The 20,459-nt window shown below is 35.1% G+C and overlaps 1 protein-coding gene across 3 annotated transcripts in view; it reads right to left on the bottom strand.

The window, feature by feature from the left end:
• The window catches only part of CSMD3 (CUB and Sushi multiple domains 3), a 585,002-nt gene that overhangs the window by 495,083 nt on the left and 69,460 nt on the right, over positions 1-20,459 (bottom strand). For all 3 annotated transcript variants that reach the window (XM_053983153.1, XM_053983147.1, XM_053983136.1), the window contains exon 2: positions 8,169-8,391. In XM_053983153.1, coding sequence (XP_053839128.1) covers positions 8,169-8,391 — 223 coding nt within the window. The remainder of the gene's footprint in view (positions 1-8,168; positions 8,392-20,459) is intronic.

A 20,459-nucleotide genomic window follows, 5' to 3' on the forward strand; every position in this document is an offset into this window, starting at 1 on the left:
TAACCTAAATGTTGGAGAGCTTGTCTCTGACAGATTTAATCTAGAACCTCACAGAAGTGACATTTTTATTTATTTTATTAGTATTCTGCTAATTTGAGCAGCTGTTATATTAGTAGATGTAAAGTACAGAATTAACTTGGAGTTAGATACTCCACCTGCTATTTAAAGTGTCAATAATCTAAATGAACTGATAAAATACTCTGAAAGGGTCTTTATATGGTTTAAGAAGGAATTATTCATATGAGAAACAACTTACAAATACAAAAAAGGATACACATACAAGAAGTAAAATGGATCTACATACAAGAAAATTTGGATTCAGGAAGGAGAACCCTCATGGTATTTTGCCCAGACAAGACATTGGCTCTAGCTCTGGGCACCCTGCACTACATCTTGTAGTAGTATAGATCACCTAAAGGGAGAGGAAATGGGAAAAGATAGAGCAAGTAAAACAAGCCTTAAAGTCAGGAAATTCTAGAAGTGGAAACCCTGACATAGCAGAAATAAAGAAAGAAGGAGGCAAAAGCAAGGCAAAAATGTGGGCTTTTTTTTCACTTTTGGTTTTGATGAGAATCAGTATGAGAAAGAGTGGAACACTTGCTCCAATAATAATATATAGTGAATATATACAAATACATAATAGCCTAATCATTTCCAAAAAAAACATAAGGTAAGGAGTTTGGCTGGGGGTAAAGGATCCAATATACACATAAATATTCATAAAGAAATATGGATAAATTTCTAATGACCAGGAGAAGGAAAGGGTCAGGGTCAGAAAAAAATGCTTATTGGAGCTACCAGGGTGGTATTAGTTGACAGAACAATGTTAACAGAATAATCTAATAGATGCCTGTTTGACACAGACTGATATCTACTGAAAGAAGAAACACATATGTGTCAGAATAAGAAATGCAAAAGCAAGCAGAATTAGTAAATGAGGACACTGGAAGTTTCTGATAGTAACAACAATTATTCTCTTGCTAGCCTTTCTTCATCCAAGCTTTCTAAGATAAATTTGACAATTTAGCACATGAAAGATGTAAATTGTAATTCTTTCACTTTAAAAATAGAAAGTTTTAAAGGCAAAATCTAGTCTTCAAAAAATATATTTTCCCCCTTTTAAAATTGGGCATTGTTAGCATTTAACTTAGTGCTATTTTTTTTTTTTAAGTAAAAACATGAAATTAGGAAAGTATTCTTGATTTCGCTTTGGATTTTGTTGGTGATTTTGTTTTGATTTGGTTTTGTTTATCCAATGTCCTGAATGGTTTTCAATTAAAATTTAGATGCAGAGAAAAGAATAGATAATTCTATTATTTTAAAGCTCTAAAATAATGATAATAATAATAAAGTAAATTATTCAGAGAAAATATACCTTAGATTTGTGACTGGTTTTGAGCTAAAACACAGTGTTTGCTCATGTTGTCAGTAATACCTGGCACATTCATTATGGAGAGACAGATATCTAAGAAGGTTTTCAGGCCAGGAGCAGGCACTGGTGGAGTGCTCAGCTCACCCAGATGGGTGTTCTCTCACCAGGTTGGAAAAGCACTTATTCTGCTCTTTGTGTGGTCCTGTAGACCACTGAGACAGGTCTAACTCCTATGCATGGTCAGACAAGTCAGTCTGGCTTCTTGTTCTGGCATCTTTGATGGCTTTCCATCCCCTTCTTAGTTCCTGTCGCCTTGCCCCAGAGCCAACTAAACAGACAATTCACCTACCTGCAATTGTAACAGTATTTCATATGCATGAATATTAATAATTAATTGTAATTTTACATACTTTTGCAGTCATCTTTTTCTCTGCTTTGCCAAAGCTGGACCAAAGAAATTGATTTTAATTTTACAGTCAGTATGAGTCTGTTGGTTAAGTACCAAACTCAAACCTTTGGAAGTACTTGAGTGAAGAGCCAATACCAAATTATATTTAACACTAGGAGCATGCTGAAATTTTAAAGATCTACTTATTAATCTACTGAAAATGTTGTTTTCTCTGTAGGGGGAGTAAATGATAAAAATGTAGGCATAATCAGGGAGTCAGATGTTTTTGGAGAGCAATTCAGCAACAGAGGAAAGGTAGCAGATGTCTCCAGTAATTTCAGTTAATTTCTCCTATTCAGCTCAGCAGCACTGATCAGCTAACCTGTACATTTAATTCTTGGTGGCCTCAGCAGGGAGTGTAGATGAAAGGATGATTTATCTTGCTTAAATACAAGAGATTAAAAACTATGAGTATTAACTCCCCTTTTAAACACTATGTTTAAAGCTTCCTTCCATTAAAGTTCCTGAGAGAAAATTAACCACGAGTCATAAGAGAAAAGATTTTAATATAATTAAATCTTTGGACACAGACATGTTATCAACATTTAGAAATATCTCTGTAGATACATGCTGATCTTGCAGACTCTCAATAGAAGGAAAATATATATATTTAAAATATAGATATTTACCCAGTGATCAAAAATTCCATTTTGTGGAATTTCCATTCCATTCCATTCCACAACTCCACTTATATTTTTTTTTAAATAAACATATTCATAGTTCTTTTCACTTATGTAAACAAATGAATCACAAATGATTATACTATTTTTCTAATAGCAGAGCTTTTCAAACTTCTGTACCATGTCTGTCCTTATGAAGACACACATGATGGAACTTTATGATGATTTTTACCACAACATTATGGCAGGGTAATAATTTTCTAAATAATTTTATTTTTAACTTTGTAAAATACATAGTTTCAGCTACTAAAAAATTGCTTTCTGAGCATAAACATATGAACGCTTATTTGAGTCAACATACAGAGACAGAAATATACTGGATTAAATGCTTCAATTTAGTATATTCAATATATTTAGTATATTCAATAAGTACAATTGCAGAAGGGATGCATTTTATTTCTGTGTCTAAAATAGATCTGAATTTATTTCATTGATTTCAATGCAATGTTAATTTTGTCATGAATATTTAACTGGCAAATAAATGTACTGGTTAAATTAATTAACTGGTTAAGTACTAGTAAATTTAGAAATATATTTCCTTGGAACTGCAAACAGAGTTTGGGAATATAGTCACATTATTGTTCAAATATTTAAAGCTATTTTGAATACTACACTGTAAGTTGGGGTAGCTAATTAAAGAAAAAAAACAAGTTTTAGACAACTGCTGAGTACGACACCTCTTTTCAAATTCAATATTCAATTCAGTTTTCAATTCTAAGCACCTAACTCCTTAATTAAAAAAAAAAAAAAAGGAAAAATACCAACATGCTTTTTGATATTTACTAACAACATATTATGTCTTATGCTCAGCAATTTCTTTTAAAAAGAAATAAGAAAACAAGATATTATCCAGGTTGCAAAGTAAAATAATTGCAAGGAAATGTCAGGGTTCATATTGCCACAGTCATCCATCTATATATGCACCATATCACTGCCACAGAGCATGTGCTTTAAAACTAATAATGGTTTCCATGTGACTTTCCAAGGACTGACAAGAGAAGTACACAATGAAGAATTCATATAGTTAGGTCCATTACTTTTGCTTTATAGGCAAGTCGTAAATAATTTTCTCCCAGATTTTTTTATGCAGAGTCAGGACCCAGAGAAAACCAATAACCCTTCCTGGCTCTGACAAGCCTCAGCTGGTGGCACTGCCACCTGCCACGGTCCATGGTCCCTGGGCCTCTGTTTCAACCCACCCTGAGGCATCCTGCTGCAGGATTCCCATCCTCTGTCCCCATCCCTGCCTCTCAACCCTCCTCTGTGGGGAGCCCTGTGTCCTTCTGCTCACAGCTGCACTGTCTGGAGGGACCCCAGCCCTGGCTCAGGCTGGGCAGTGGCTGTGCTGGGCCCTGTCAGAGTCCCTGCTCTGCCCTCCCTGCTCAGGCTGTGCCTGAGCGGGGTCTCCTTGGCTCCTGCCTTGTGCCTATGTGGAGCAGCTAAGATAAATAAGGCTAATACAGTGAACTATTTACAAGTTGCACTAAAGACTATTTTCGTAACATGCAAAAGGTATCGCAAGATGACTCCTACTGGCTTTGCAAAGCAGTTGATCTATGTGATGTTTTATTGGTTCAAGCATACCTTCTGCTAATTTCATTAAAGCATAGGATTTCTTATCACTAGTGCAAAAAACCACCTTTTTTTCTCAAGCTGGGCACTCAGAAAATTGAAAACATATTATAAGCATAGCTGAAATGATTCTTCTTGTGCCACACAAAAAAAAAATGAGAAAGATGGAAATTTGGAAAAAAATGGAACAGGAGTTTTTATTTTTTTATTTTGTGGGGAACTAATTGTATAAATGTGAAAGAAAGGGTACACAAGAATCACAAATATGCATTGGGGAGACAACAAGAAAGCTCTAAAAATAGACAGTGACATGACCCAGAAATACTCCCAACTATGAAATTTTGCCAAAAGCTTATTTCAAATACAGGAAGCAAAACTGTGTTTCTGCAAACAAACTTTTTTTTTTTAGGTGATTACTTAAAAATGAATATGAGTATGGTTTATGAAAAAAAAATTGCATAAAGTTCAGAGTTTTAAGTTATTCTGTATTTAGAGTTTGAGGCAAAGATTATAATGTGAAATAAACTAAATTAAGCATACACAATAACACAAAGATGCAAGTGAAATACTGACTACACTTTCCATAGGGGTCATATCTGACATGCTTCTTTTCCATTTATTATTGTTTAGCTGCCATTTAAGCACCAGGTAAATCAGTTAAAAGCTGTTAAGCATTTGCTGAAGGCATGCAATGCAATTTCAATAAGATTTAATTCTGAGGAGACCAATTAGACAAAGTACAAAACTGGATGAGGAGGGAGTCAAAGGTGATGAGCTTCACAAATAGTTGAACTGCAAAATCATTTCATTCATATAGACAGTTATGACACAGTATTAAAGTAAAATACACTAGTGGTCTTGTCTATCCACGTCAATTTTTTTAGCTGTATAGTTAAGTATTTTTTCAAATACATATATGTAGTCCCCTGAAAATATTTTTGCCTGTTACAAAATTAAAGGGAATGTGAAAAGTGTAATCTGATTACACTTTCATTAATGTCACTAAGTAAAATATCAAAATACATTGTTATGCTAGAAGGTTAGTTTCCCCAAGCAAATGTACCTCAGTATAACTTCACTTATTTGTAAAAAAGAAAACTTAAGTAAACATCACCTCACTAATTACTACAGCAATCTGAGGAAATAAATGTCACTATGAAAGATTTAGTAAAGCTTGAGTAATTTCACTGTCATGCTTTCTTAATTTTATAGCCAATTCTCTTTACTCAAACAAATGTGTACTATTCTTCCACACCCACACCCTGGAAAGATCTTGTAAGTCTTGCAAAAGTAGTCTATTTCAAGCCCTATATTGAGGCTTACTCATCTTTTCCTTTTTCAGTACTGACTGATTCTTTTCTCTTCCACATAATTTCTTACACTGTTCTTCACCAGAATCTAATGGCATCCTAAATATACAATACTGAAACATTTAAGCATAACAGGTTTCCTTGACTTTCTTTTAAGATATTAAAACACGCTGTATTCTAAAGTTCCAGCATTGAAAATTTAGTTTAATTTCAAAAGAATTTTGCACACATATATCTATAAGTGCATATATAGCTATCTATATATTTATGTATAGATACACATGCATATACATGAATGTATGTGTTCACACAAATACATATAAACCATTTCAGCAGCTTGAACAAGGCATAAAGAAAAATAGTTCTGCCTTTACAAGATATTATTTTCATCTTCCTTTTAGCCTGCTAACTATCTTCATCTGCTTTCCCTGATGCTTATTTAAACTGTAACTCAGTAAGAACCATTGGTTCCTAACTGGAATCATAGTTTTATTCTTTGCATTTGAGCAGAACATTGTTCACATACTCCTTGAGATTACAGTTTAGCGTAGATTCACCAACCAAAGTTTTGACTGACAATGAGGGCCTTTTCAGGCTCCAACATTTGAGAAAATCTCAGTTTTATCTTTTGAGGAGTGAATAGAAAGGAGAAAAACTTGTGGAAGACAGCTCTGAAATCCTTTATCTGTGGATTCCCTCTTTCCTGCAGCTGATATCAAAATTGCATTCAAGCACTTATGAAACAGAAATGAAAACACAGAAGTACAAGGGAAAACAATTTCATTAGAGATGCATTTCTCTGCATCTGCTGACTGTTAAACATTTAAGCAAATTTATATCCTGCACAAATTTGATATGTAGAATTTTATTCTTCTAATTTCCTTGTAGTACCAAGTTACATATTCCTTTTAGTGATCAGATGCCAGATTGTTATGCAATAGTTTAAAAAAACATTATCAGTGTATCAACACTTACAGTAAAATATTATGAAAACACATCCCTTTCTTTGAGCAGCATTATGGAAAGTAGAATGAAACTGGATGTTCCCTTATTAGGAATAGGTATTACATTCTTTATCACAGGATAATATCAGGGAATGGTTTCCAACACCACTGTCGTGGGAAGGGGCACCTTTCTGGTTACACAAAGCCAAGGCTTTTCTAGGCAACTTGTTCCAGTATCTTGCTGCATTCTTTATACAGGATTTCTTCCTCATATCCAACGTTATTATAGATCTATAGAACTTTAAGGGGTTGGAATGTACCTTTAAGATCATTTAGTCCCAACCCCCCACAGGGACACCCCCCAGTAGACCAGCTTGCTCAAGGCCTTCTCCAACTGTCTTTGAACACTGCCAGGGCTGGAGCATCCACAAGCTGTTACAGTGTCTAACCATTCTCGCAGTAAAAAATTTCTTCCTAATACCTAACCTGAATTTCCCCTCTTTAAATTTGCACCCATTCCCCCTTGACCTATCACTACAGTTCCTGATGAAAAGTCCCTCTCCAACTTCCCTGTAGACCCCCTTCAGATACTGGGAGGTTGCAAGTCTCCACAAAACTTCCCCTTCTCCAGGGTGAACAGCCCCAGCTTTCTCAGCCTGTCTTTGTAGGGGAGGTACTCCAGTCCTCATCTATGTTACGGGTTCACGTCCGATTTTTCATCTACAAATATCCCCAAGTCTTTCTCTGCGGGACTGCTCTAAATTCATTGATCCACTAGTCAGTATGGATACTGAGAACCTACCAGGATGCTACACTTAGCCTCATCTCACTGGCCCACTCCTCCAGCCTGCTGATGTCCCTCTGGATAGCATCCCTCCCCTCAAGCAAATCAGCTGCACCACTCACCTCGGTGCCATCTGCAAGCTTGCTGAGGCTACACTCATTTCCACTGTCCACATCATTAACAGAGATATTGGATAGTATTTGTCTGAATACAGACTCTTTGAGGGATGCCACTTGTTGTTGATTTCTAATTGGACTTTAAGCTGTTGACTGCAACATTTTGGATGTGGCCACATGGCCACATCAAACAGTCCACCCATTCAAATACAAATTTCTCCCATTTAATAACAAAGATGATGTGTGGCAATGCCAAAGGCCTTACAGAAGTCTAGGTAGATGACAAATTGACTTACAGACATCAAGGTAGATGATAGCAAAGATAACTAGTAAATGTATGAGCAATATATCTATTGGTATTGTAGAATTTTTACGTATGCCATAAACCTCAGCCTTCCAGAACTGAACATCTGGGCTAAGACTCTAAAGTAGGCTCTGATAGACAATATTCTGTGGCACATCACACTCTTGATATCTAAAATGGATTTTTTCACTTTTGTAAACCCTTTCTGTTAGAAGATGTTCATATACAAACGCATACACAAAAAAATTACCTAGTCTTGCTTAATTTATTTTTTTCCTGATCTCTATAAAAAGCCCCCTGTTGTAAAAATTACAAAAGTTCCACTGCTTTCCACTGGATCATGCAAACTAAAACCACCACAATTTAATATTCACTTTGCATTAAATTTATCCATGCTCATATGCTTCTTCATTAATTACATTTTGTTGAGACCAATTTGATGAGGGCTAGATTAATTTCAGCAGTTACTTTAACTAGAATTAAAGCACGATATACATTTTGACACCTGATTAATTAGAGGAAGCACACCTTAAAGATTAAGAAAGAATCCATAATTTAAAAACATTAGCTTTAACTATTTTATCATATACTTTTTATTTATTACTAAAAGTGAGATTTTAATAATATTTATTCTTTACCTTGTCCTAAAGTTTGCAGGGTGAGGATGCCCATCATATAATGACAAATAATCATATTCTTCTTCTAAAGCAAAAGATTGAAAGACGATCTGTATTCTGTTTCTTTCTTCTGCTATTATAACCCAGGTACAGTTTGCACCATTTGGATATCCATATGGGAAGCCAGGGCTTTCTATAGTGCCATTGAGTCCTTTTAAAGTTCCACCACAGGTATAAATAAATCCTAAAAAAACACCAAGGAAACAAAAGTTAGTAATCCATTTTTATATCAACCTGCAATAGAATACATCACCAGAATTCATGAATTCTGAAAAAATATCAAAATATTTTTTAGCAACTACTGCATTTAGAAAGGTAAAGCCCATGGTTTTTACACAAATGCTGGCCACTTAATGCAAAACAATCCCACCTACCTAACAAATGTGTTTTCCATACTGTTTATCTAAAGACATATGGTAGCATCTTTGAAAATAAATATAACAACATCTATGACTAAATTTGTTTGCTTATGAAGCAAAGTATTCACATCAACTCCCTTTTTTTTGTCAAATGGGTAAATAAGTCTCTTTGGATACAGGTCTGATACAGGTGAAACCTATTAACCTTGTCCTTTTCCTCCATGTATTTTGCCTCTGGAAAAGACTGAAAGTCTATTTATTATGAACAAGCTTTTCCCAATCAATAACTCTGGGTTATGAAAACTCTGTCCTTAAGGGCTTAATCTGAAATAGCCATCTGTTGCATCATTGTATCATCTCATGTAAATATTAACAGTTTACATCTTTTGACTGACCCTATGTGGATGTTGTTTAACTGCAGTGATCAGGTAGGGCCCCAGAGCTGCTCCCTCACACAGCACATCTGTTGTACGTTGGGTTGGTTCAGTGAGAGATTTTAATAAATGTTAGGTCGGTTCTCTGTACCCCTATTTTCCCCTCACAATGGTTTGCTCCAAGTTGCTTACCACAGGAGCTGTTACAGGTCAATCTTGTAGCCGCTCCCTGATTCTTCTTGAAAGTTCTGTATCACTCACCCCACCTTTGCACTGCTATTTGTCCCAGAACACTGTACCCACCTCTGTTATGTTCCCATAGGTTGTTATAATCTATGTCACTCCCCTGTTGTCTGTCCCTATTGGGCCAGAGGGGTTTCCACCCCTATCCGCCCACCCCCTATTTAACCTAATGCCTTCTATTGTCCATTTGCCCTTTTGCCTTGCACCGTGCTGGGAATGGTTGCTCTGCCCATCGCTGTGACCATGCGTGGAATAAAACGTTCTCCGGTAAGCAAGCAAAGTGTGCCTCTCTCGTCCCTTCACTTCCTCTCAGTGTGAGGCTACCAAAGCTGCATTACCCACACCGGAGCACTCAGCACTAGCAGGGAGGCAAACACCATAGCCCTGGAGCGCCCGTTCACATGGCAGCTGCGGTCTCACAAAAGCAGAGCTAGTCAGGCTTTCCAGCTGCCTGAGGTCGTAGCAGATAAAAGCCACACACATCCACATCCCCCCTCCATTCCCCCATAGTGGGATGGAGGAAAGAAAGAAGAGTAACAGTAAGAAAACTTGTGGGTTGAGACAAAGACAGTTTAATAGGTACAGTAAAAGCTGTGCATGTATCAAAGCAGATGAAGGAATTCATTGGCTGCTTTGGCAGGCAGGTGTTCAGCCACCTCCAGGAAAGCAGGCCCACATCAGGCCTAATGGTTACATGGGAAGACAAACACCATAACCCTGAACATGGTCTCTTCCTCCTTCATTCCATTAGTGTGGTCCCTTCCTCCTTCTTTTCCTTGCTTTTACCACTGAGCATGCTGCCATACGTTCTAGAATATCTCTTTTGTTGCTATGTCCCATCTGTGTTCCCTCCACCTTCTTGCCCATTCCCAGAAGTATGAGAAGCAGAGGAAGCCTGGATGGTGTGTAGGCACTGATAAAATGTTCAGCATTGTTTTGGTCACAAATCTAAAACATAAGACCATAGGATCTACCACAAAGAAAATTAAGACTATCCCAGCCAAACTCAGTACAGTGCTGAAAAATTGTTCTGCTGATAGATCCTTTTTAAAATGAACCTTCTTAAATGTCAGAAATTACCCCTACATCTGAACCCTAACTTTTCTTGGACCATAACAAATTTTCTTTTTATATAGAAAATCCATTTTCTGGGAAAAATAAGAGAACAAGAATAATTATAAAAAGGCCTTTCCCAAGTCACTGTGCGCTGATAGGGCAGGTCCTTTTCTATACTTTTGTTTCAAGTTCTAATGCTCAGTTATGGCAGTTCTTTGGGAACTTTTTTGGGACTTCCGAATATTTTTTATTTTCCACCAGCTTTGTAGTCTGAATGTAGGTCTACATCCCCTCTCCAGGCTTTCTGCACTCTTATCCCTTAAATATTAGATCAGCTTTCCTGCTTTGCCTTTTGCCCCCCTGAAGCTTCTCTTCCCCAGGAATGCTCAGAGCAAGCCTCCTCTTCTAGTGGAGGGATTTCATCTGAGAAAAAAGCACAAAGCACTGAGCTGCTCTTTCACAGCAACATGATGTACATTTCATAACAAACTACAAACAAACAAACCACACGCAACTCTTAAATTATACACACATGTATACATTTGAGCTCGTTAAATCATCTTCTTTATGGCACATTCACAAGCTTGTCTTCACATTGAGCATTTAAATGTACAGAGGGCTCTTTCCTTGAAGTACTAAGCAGAAATCTCTTGAGATTTTACACTGTGTATTGCTATTTGTGTTTTCTTGACAACAGAAGAGTAGCATGCAAAATTGTTTTTATGTCAGCTTTTTCATATATATTTACAATGGTGAGAAAAGGTGCCTCTTCTGAAGTATGACTGCTTTTTTAACACAATTATCCATGTATCATAGATATATAGGACAAAAAGGGAAGGGAACATACTCTTAGAAAGTAATTAGGGTTTTGTTTACCTCATCTGACATGTATAGCAAATTTTACCTTCTATCGCAAGTTGCCTTAGAGAATTCATTCTCATATCAGTGCCTGTACAAACTTCATTGCTAGGAGTCTGTTTTATTTATCTCTTTCTGCATCTCCCTCATATACTTGAACTATTTTTAAATCCTCTTTATGTGTTATTATTTATTATTTAAGCTCAGCTGTTTTATTTAGCATTTTTGGAATACAATTTTGCACAAGACATTTTGGAAAATCAAACTATTTACTCATAAGATCTACATCCTAGAAATTTAACACTTCCTACCAAATACAATCACTGTAATACATCTTTTTAAATACCTGTGTGCACACATTTATTAATCTAGCTTTTCCTAGAAATCTCTTGCTGAGGCCTATTTCAATAGAGTTAGAGAAAAAAAACTTAGAGACTTGAAAATTAAATAGCATACACTGCTAATTTTTCATCCATCTCTCCAGACCAAGTGTGGAAAGAATAGCATGAACTTTGACTCAAGATCATAATGCTGCTCCATAATCCAGAACCTTTGTTGCTGTACCTATTTCATGAAAGCTTTCAATTATATATGGACTATTCTGCTAGTTCAATACAAACTACAAAGAAAAACTCATCTTTAAAAGGTCTACTGTTACCAAAATAAAATTATATTTAAAAAAACCCACAAAACAAAAACACAAACAAAAAAATCCCACAAAAAACCACCAACCAAAAAACCCTAGAGCCACAACTATAAGGGAACAGTCTTGTGAGATAACATGCTACTTATTAAGAAGTGTAATGCTTCATACTCATTCCAATAATTAGTCCTATTCGTACACAGATATGAAATGTAAACATCCTTGATATATAAAAGTTTCAATTACTCCTTTTATTCCATATTCAAACTGTAACAAAAGAGAATTATTCATATGCTGCAAGATGATATAACTTGGATGTTTCTCAGAGATGACTAGCAGAATGTAGCACAGCTATGCACGTGTCAGAAGATACAATTTTAATTCCAAGAATGGAAAAAAAAAAAACAAACAAACCAACAGTGAAGTTTGATTTTGCTAGGTCTACTCTTTTAGTCTGTAAAATAAAAAATCATGCCAACAGTGCATGTGCACAACATGCACTTTAATCTCTGCTTTCATATGTTAATTCATTCTGTGATGCTCTTCACCTTGGCAGTCCAGCCTGGGTATGATCAAAATAGACAGCATGCATTAACTGACTGGTCTGATCAAATGTGGAAAACATGACATTTATTTTCAAGAGGTAAAATTCATGCTGAAATAACTAGTAGCATATACTGTGATCTTTTTCATTTAGATTTCAGAACCAGCATTCCAAGCAGAATTTACTTGCAAACTGCTTTTCATTAAAGGGACGGTTTTATTCAAAGCACACCATAAAGAATTTTGAAAAGCTTGAAGTTAGACTAGAAAAGAAAAATTCTTGTTGAAATAAGTATGAAGATGAACAACACCACTCATGAGATTCTCTTAATAGCTAGTATGGTTCAAAGTTTCTGTTGCATTGTTTTCTACCAGATTTTCAAATTCAGATGCTTAATTCTCATCAATTTTACATGGATAAATACTTATTGAATTCAGAAAACACAGCTCCTCTTCCTGATTTCAGTCATCCTTTGATTCATTGTTAGATTATTTTGAGAATCAGCAGTTAATCCATTTATTCAACAGTCATTGCCTTCTAACAAAGCAAGTAGTTCTTACATCATGTCCATACTCCTTGCCCTTGAATGTCCCATAATTACACTCATTCAATACTCAACAAGATTGGCTTTTTCTCTTCCTCCTGACCATTCAATTATACTGTTTAATAACATATTTCTACACCTTTCACCTTCCAAGTATCCCACACCTTTAATTTAATCTCCTTGTTTAGTGTGTTCTTTAATAATAGTCATTAACATAATTATACTGAGTCTGCATTGATTAACACACTTGTAAATTTCTAAGTTGCTTGTGTATTTCCTTTTAATTAAGTTTTTAATATTCTCTTATTTTAAGAGAAAACCAAAGAAATTGAAGATGATTTGTTCATATGCTGCATTTTCTTTCAATATATTGTCTGATAATGTGATCTTTCATTTCTTTCACTTGCACCTATCTTAAAACATAGTCAATCCTATCTTAAAGTATTCCTTAGCCATGTCATCCATGTTCATGTCCCTTTATTGTGTGCAATATACCTATTTGCAAAATTATTCTTGTCCCCCTCAATGGTAGTTCTATTCAGATTACATCTACTTTACTTATTTATCTCTCTTCATGCTCATCACATGTTTCTGCAACACCTTTTTCTGTTTTGGTCTTTGATGACCTGACTGTATTTGGCAGCAAAGAATAGTTATTTTTCATGATGACCATAAATCAATACAAACTGTTCTGCTAATTCTTTTCTGTTTTTCTAGATTCTTTTTCTGTTCACTTACATTATCATCACCTTAGTTTTTTATGGTTCCTCTATGTTCATCCTTTTTTTTAGCACTTCAAAGAACCTACTGGAGTTCAACAGAGATAGATTTCAGAGTGATGTGAACTCATCCCTCTGCTGTAAATCCTTTTCTTCTGCAATCAATCTTATCCAGTTTTGGAAAATATATACTCAATATTGTTTTATAATATTCTATTATATATTTCTACCTCAACTTTAATTGTCTTGACATGCCTCACTGCCAGATCTTTAAGACCATTTATAAAACTGAGAATAGGATGCTCTCATCAGATGTGATGACTGCATTTTACTTTGAAGTGTGTTTGGAATTTACCTTTTTATTACTTTTTATCATGTCTTAATTCTCTTTAATTTATGCTTTTCCATTCCCATTATGCTTCTTTTCTGCATTAAGCGAGCCTCCTTTCACTAACTTTAACTTCCAATAAGACAAAGTTTTATTGACATTTTTGAGTACAAATATGAAAGGTAATCATCTCCTTTAATGTACTGGACTTAGTTCCTTCCTACTCTCTACCTTTTTGTCTTCCTAGCCCAAGTGTCCAGCAGCTTGCAAGTTTCTTTCTGATTCTAATGTGTTTTCATATGAAAAGACTGTTGACTGTTTGTCCCGGTTTGAGACATCCTAGGACCCTGTTAAGGATACTCACTGGTGTCCCTTCCTACCAGAACATTACAGCCTCCTCTTCCTTCACAGCTCTTCTGTTTCTGCCCAGAAAACACGATTAAGATTGGTTCTGAGAGCAAAGTGTGGGAGAGAAGTGTGGAGTTTGTTTTCAAACACTGCACTCACTTCTCCATATTCCTGCTCCTGGACAGTGTTGTCAGCGGATGGACACACAGCAGGCCAGAGCTCTCCTTTGATTTTAGTTAGTTTTTAGCTAGCTGCAGCAGAGAAGTTCCTGGACTGTGGTTTTTATTTTTCTTTGGACCTGTTTATACCTGCTCTGGACTGAATCCAGAGCACCAGAAGCTCTCACCAGTGGCCCACTGGGCCAGGCCTGGGCCTTGGCATTTCCAGCGCTGGAGGGACTGAGAACAGACTGGGTAAGCTGAGCTACAGCCCACCAGAGGACTTTTTGAGTTTGTCTCTCTTTTGAAGTGGCAAGAGGTTTAATGTTTAGTATTTTTCTCCTCTTTTGTGCTGGTGAATGCTTTACCTGTTAAATAAACAGTTTTTTCCACTTTTCTCCAAGGAAATATTTTCCCGAACCACTTGGGGGAGGGGCTGCTTGAATCTGCTTTCTAGAGAAACCCCTTTGGAGGTTCTCTCCCAGATTTGCTCTAAACCAGGACATGCCAGCCACAAGGCCTTAGAGCTCCTGCTATTTCAGAAAATACTATCTTGCATTCCTATAGATCTCTGTGTGTTTAACTTTATGTTCTGTACTTCAAATAATTCTCACTTCTACCTCAGCTCCAATTGCAGCTTTTATAATGAGCTCTCTACCAGCTGAGGAAAATCTACATTTAATATTTTGCCTGACCACATATAATTGTTACTGTCTTATGTTTTAATTTCCCAAAGTAATAAAAACTTAGAATCATCAAATAGTCTGGATTGGAAGGGACATTAAAGATAATATATTTCTAAACCCTTGCTGTGTGCAGGGACTCCTTCCTTTAGACCAGACTGCCCAATCTGGCCTTGAACACTATAGTCATGGAAAACCCATAGGTTGGGGGACTCTCTTCCAGTATCTCACCACCCTCACAGCAAAGAATTTCTTCCTAATATCTAATCCTCGGTTAGTTTAAAGTCATTTCCCTTTATCCTATTAATGCACATCCTTCTAAAAAATCTTGCTCAAGCTTTCTTGTAGATTTCCTTTAGGTCCTGGAAGGCTTCTGTAAGGTGTCCCTGGAACCTAAACCACTCCAGCTCTCACAGTTACAACTTCTTCTGTCTTGGTATTATCTATCTTTTTGGGTTTTACTTTCTATTATTGTGAATAATTCTTGGGGGTTTTGACATATAATGCAAATTTCCTTGATTTAAGAATCTTTTCTTTAGCCCAAGAAAATCTCAGACCTGCTTCATAAAGCCTTATTACAAAAACAAACAAAAACTCACAAAAATATTGTGTTTGTGAAGTACACAAAGAACATTGAAGAACCTCTCTGAAAATCAGCTCTTAGGAGTTTGAAGTAACTGAGGATTTTTTAACTAAATTGCCATTTTATTTCAATTTTTTCTTAAAAGCATTTGCTTTCTCAAACAAGATATTCTGATGCCTATTCTCTGCACAACTTATTGGAAATTGGGACACTATGAAGTTTAGACACCATGAAATTTTCAAAAGAAGTTTAAATTTTATCTGTGCTTTGTATCATTTTAAGGCTATGAGAAAAGATGGTTACACTTTTTGGTAAATAACTGAGTAAGATAGATTGTCTTGCCCTTGCATAAGCTATAACAAGGTACCAAAATGACTGTTCCAATCTTTTGGTAGGGTTGGCTGTAGACTTTTTAAGTTAATCAGTGGAACTGGTACAGAATACCAGTAAAAAAGAAACAATCACTGTATATTATCACCACATTTGAAACACTTTCTGGAGGTACTGCTTTTCCTCCAGAGAGTAATTTCTTATCTCTGTTACAGACACATTTTTATGGAACACATTTAGAAATATTTTTTAGTCTTGTCTTCCACTTGTTTTAGTTGTGAAAACCACAATTCTCCTGTCAACCTTGAGTGTGTTACTTCTTTGAAGAAACATAAGGTCTAAAAAACATTAGGACTACTCATGTTCACATGGAATACATTCCGAGCAGCAGGAGGCTTAAATTGGAAAGGTAGCAAAATAATAAACTGGATTTCATGTAACAAAAGTACCCCATACCATTTTTAGTGCATGTATTGAAATAAAGATTTATTGCCATTGTTTATATTTCTCATTCTACAACAGAAAACTGTCATTTCCTATAATTGATAACAAAGAGGGTTTAGCTTCAATAGTGTTGTCAGTCTTTGAGGAATTTTAAAAAAGATGAAACATAATCTCTAAGTCATTCAATAGAAAATTATTACAGAAAAATAGAGGGGGTTTTAACTCACCTTTAGGCATTTAATTACTTTGGTTTATACATAACTCTGACACTCTGCTTCTATTTAAAATGCATTGGTAGCACCACCACAGATGAAAGTCTGGTTTCAACAAAGTCAGCTGAAATACACCCAGGATTTTATCCCCACTATGTAATTAACTTTCCTTCTAAGGATATTTCAATACTTCTCTCCTAGTCCTCACATAACACCTCAATGCCTTGTAGACAAAGGATCATCTGTTCCAAAACAACTGCCTCCTTGCTCATGCAGCCAGATAAGGGTAATCTCTCAGATGTGACAAGCATCTGGGCAATAGAACTAGACATAAAAACAAGAGAAGACATTTGGAATCTCATCACAGAACAAATTAAAAATACTATCTGGGATTGAAATCCTGCCATATTTAATACTCATCATACATATGAGCACTACAGAATTGCGGGGCAGTCATATTTTTTATGCTTGGGGAGAGTAGATAAATATTAAAGAGTTTTGAGGGTTTTTTTAAAGATAATTTTGATTTCAAATAATGGAATTTCTCATCTTGGCAGCATTTGGCCATCCTGCTTCTCACTCCTGTGTTTAAGAATAAACATAATGAGCTATGACTTCCTTATTTTAGGAGAACTGTGAAGTGTCTTCATTAAGTATTCTAAGTTTACACTCTTTCTTCATCTACCTGCTCTTCCTGCAATTCTTCCACTTGAAAAGTGGAAAGTAACCATCATACAACCAGAAATTGTAGCAAGAATCTTCCCAGCAGCCCTAAAGAGAACACCATATCAAAGGCATATCTGAAAATGAATTCATACAAATTTTGTGTTTAATAACATAGGAAATATACTCTGTGGAAAAGACAAAACAGGGATTCCATTGCAAAGATAAGTTGTTGAAAGAATTATATTTATTTTATGTTACCTTTTCACTGTTTCTTTCTCTGGAAAGCCAATCACATGTCCAAAGATTTTAATGCTCTTTACTTGCTGGGTTTTTTTTTTTAATTCATATGTGTGATCTGTGAAACTGTTAATTTCATAATTAAATTGTGATATTTGTAAAGGTTGCCTAGAACCGTCTCCCAGCAAGTAAGAATGACAGGGAAGACCACTCACAGAATACTATGTACTGGCAATATATTTTAAGGTGTTATGTTCTTTTAGAAATTAAATCTTAATTTGCAGAGATTTCCTAACTGATTTGTAAATCAAATATCTTAGAGTAAAATTTTCATTTTATTAAAACATGCTGATAAGTAGCCAGTTGTTTTCATGAGAACCTCATGAAGACAAGTGTAAGATACAATCACTGCAGTAGCAGGTCAAACTGCTTCTAAAGGAATTTATAATTTACTTTGCTTTAAAGTACAGGTCTTTGGGTCCCTAGGATATAAAAAGATACTGGGGCTTGGAGAAATTTTATTAGCAAATATAATGAGTATATTGAGTTTTCCATATCAGAATAATTAATTAGCAATATGTACAATTTAACAAATGTAAAATTGGTAAATAAGAAAATTCTTAATTAAGGGAAACAGTCAATAAGGTGTTTGAAGAGTCTTTGCTCTTGGCAATAGTGGAATATAAGGAAATACCCTTTACAAAATAATGTTTGAAACAAAAGTAACTTCTGAGGAAATTAAGAGAGATTTATTACTACACTTTTACAGTGCAAATGTCCCATAGCATTAATTAGTTTTCAAATTAATTGTAATGTGACAGGAAAACAGACAATATAATGTTGAGTCGAATTCCCTAAATTTAAAGCCCATTGTCATACACAGTAAATCTCTGCCTTTATATACCTGGTTCATTAAAATCTCAGATCTGGGATATGGACCACTGCAAAGAGATTTACACAGAGATATCACCTAGTAAAGAGAAGAAATGAAAAAAGGGAAGGGAAAGGAAGCACAGTATATTTCCTCTGGTGTTGGAAATCTTGCAGCAGTTTCATGTAAGTGACAGAAAAAAATATAAATCTAAGTAGTCTGCTGATATTCATATATAGATTTAGAGAAAGAAAGAAAGAAAGAGTTCCCATAAACCTTCTAAAGCATCATAGATTTAGTCAAACACAAAATGGGAGTGGGGAGAAGGGGTAAAAAAGTCAGAATAAGGATAAAATTTCTAGTTAGCATTCAGATAGGAAATAAGGGCTATGAAATAAATACAATGCTGCTTTGAAGTGACTTCAGCAAGACTAGAAAAGATTTTGAAGACTCAGGGCTTGGAAAATCAGGACAAAATTAAGGATATGTTTAAAGTTTCTACCAATAGAAATTGAACAGTGTTTACTCAACACTACCAAAGACAGTCTTCCTATATTCTGTTTCCTTTTTCCAAAAAGTGAAAGACAGACTTCTGTGGCAGCTCACATTACTTTAGAAAAAAAAACCTAGGAATTCTCCTCATTCACTCACAGGGATGACCTCAAAAATATAATTTTTAAAAAATAAAAGTATTCCTACTTTAGGTCATATGGAAATTCAGACCTCTGAGAGTCTGCTATAAACTTAAGAAATAATTACCTGGTGCTTCATGCTTCTGAAACATTACTTTCTTCAGTGAAACATCAGCTTTCACAGTGAGGCATATATAAAACTTATGTCAATAGCTACTCTACAATGCTATTACTGTAGGATTTGGACTGTTGTACCAAATGCACTCCATGTACTCTACAATAACCTAAACTATCTGAGGGTAGCAAAATTAAAGTTGTGTTGAAAATTAAAGGAAGCAGCAGCAGGAAAATCCAACTATAGTCTTTGATATACTCCAGGGGTTTTCTGCTTTTCATTTCGTAGATCACATAATAGTGGAGAAAATCCCAAAACCACTTGAAAGAGACACAGACTATATAAGGGTCAACTGAATGCAGGGAGATCAGGAGAACTTCTCATAAAGAATTTGACATTATGGGACAGTTTCTGTCATTTCTTAAAAATGAAGGAAGCACAATTTAAACATCTTGGAAAAAAATTAAACACCTTTTATGAACAGAAATTAATTCTGTCTTTTACACTTAAAATTTCTAAGAAAGGTAATTTTTGATTGAAACAGCCTTTTAATATATTAAAAAATTAATTTTTCTCACCTAAAAATGTACTGCTATGATTTTTTCAATCATCTCAGGTGTCTGAATCCAAAAGTAATTTTTCAAATATTGTCAGTTCAGCTGAATTTTTAACTTTGAATTTATTCACGTTATACATTTCTGAATTTGCAGGAGGTCAAAGGACAAATTTCTTTACCTTGTACTTGTATGTGTCATAAATATATACATATATATGTATGTGTGTGTGTGTGTGTGTATTTTATCATAAGCCAGAATCTAAATTTCAGTACTCTGTTGAGACAGTTTAAGCTAAGGAAAGATCAAAAGATAAAGACTGCTGTTAGCTACTGTAATATCTGAGCTTGAAAGATTTTTTAATGGTACTTAATTTGTTGATATCATTAAAACAATAACTTTAGTATTATCAATATTGTTTCTATAATTATATTATCTAATGTCTATATTATTTAATATCTATTTTATATATATATTCTCATTATTTCCATTTAGAAAGCAAACATCATCCCCAGAGGGTTTGACTTTAAAATATGCAGTATTTAACAAATAATATAATTTTCTAAAAAATAAATCAGAGATTTATTTCTCCATACCATGGAAAGCACTTCAAAATCACAAAAAAAAATCTAGAAAAGGCATTAAAACTGTTTACAACAAAAGGTGTACAAATGTATCCAACTGTCTGGCACTGATAGCTCCTTGATTTTTTTACGCTATTTAGTAGAGATAAGAATGCTAAGATGTTATA

This window comes from Vidua macroura, chromosome 1 (genome assembly GCF_024509145.1).
Source record: "Vidua macroura isolate BioBank_ID:100142 chromosome 1, ASM2450914v1, whole genome shotgun sequence".
NCBI lineage: Eukaryota > Metazoa > Chordata > Aves > Passeriformes > Viduidae > Vidua > Vidua macroura.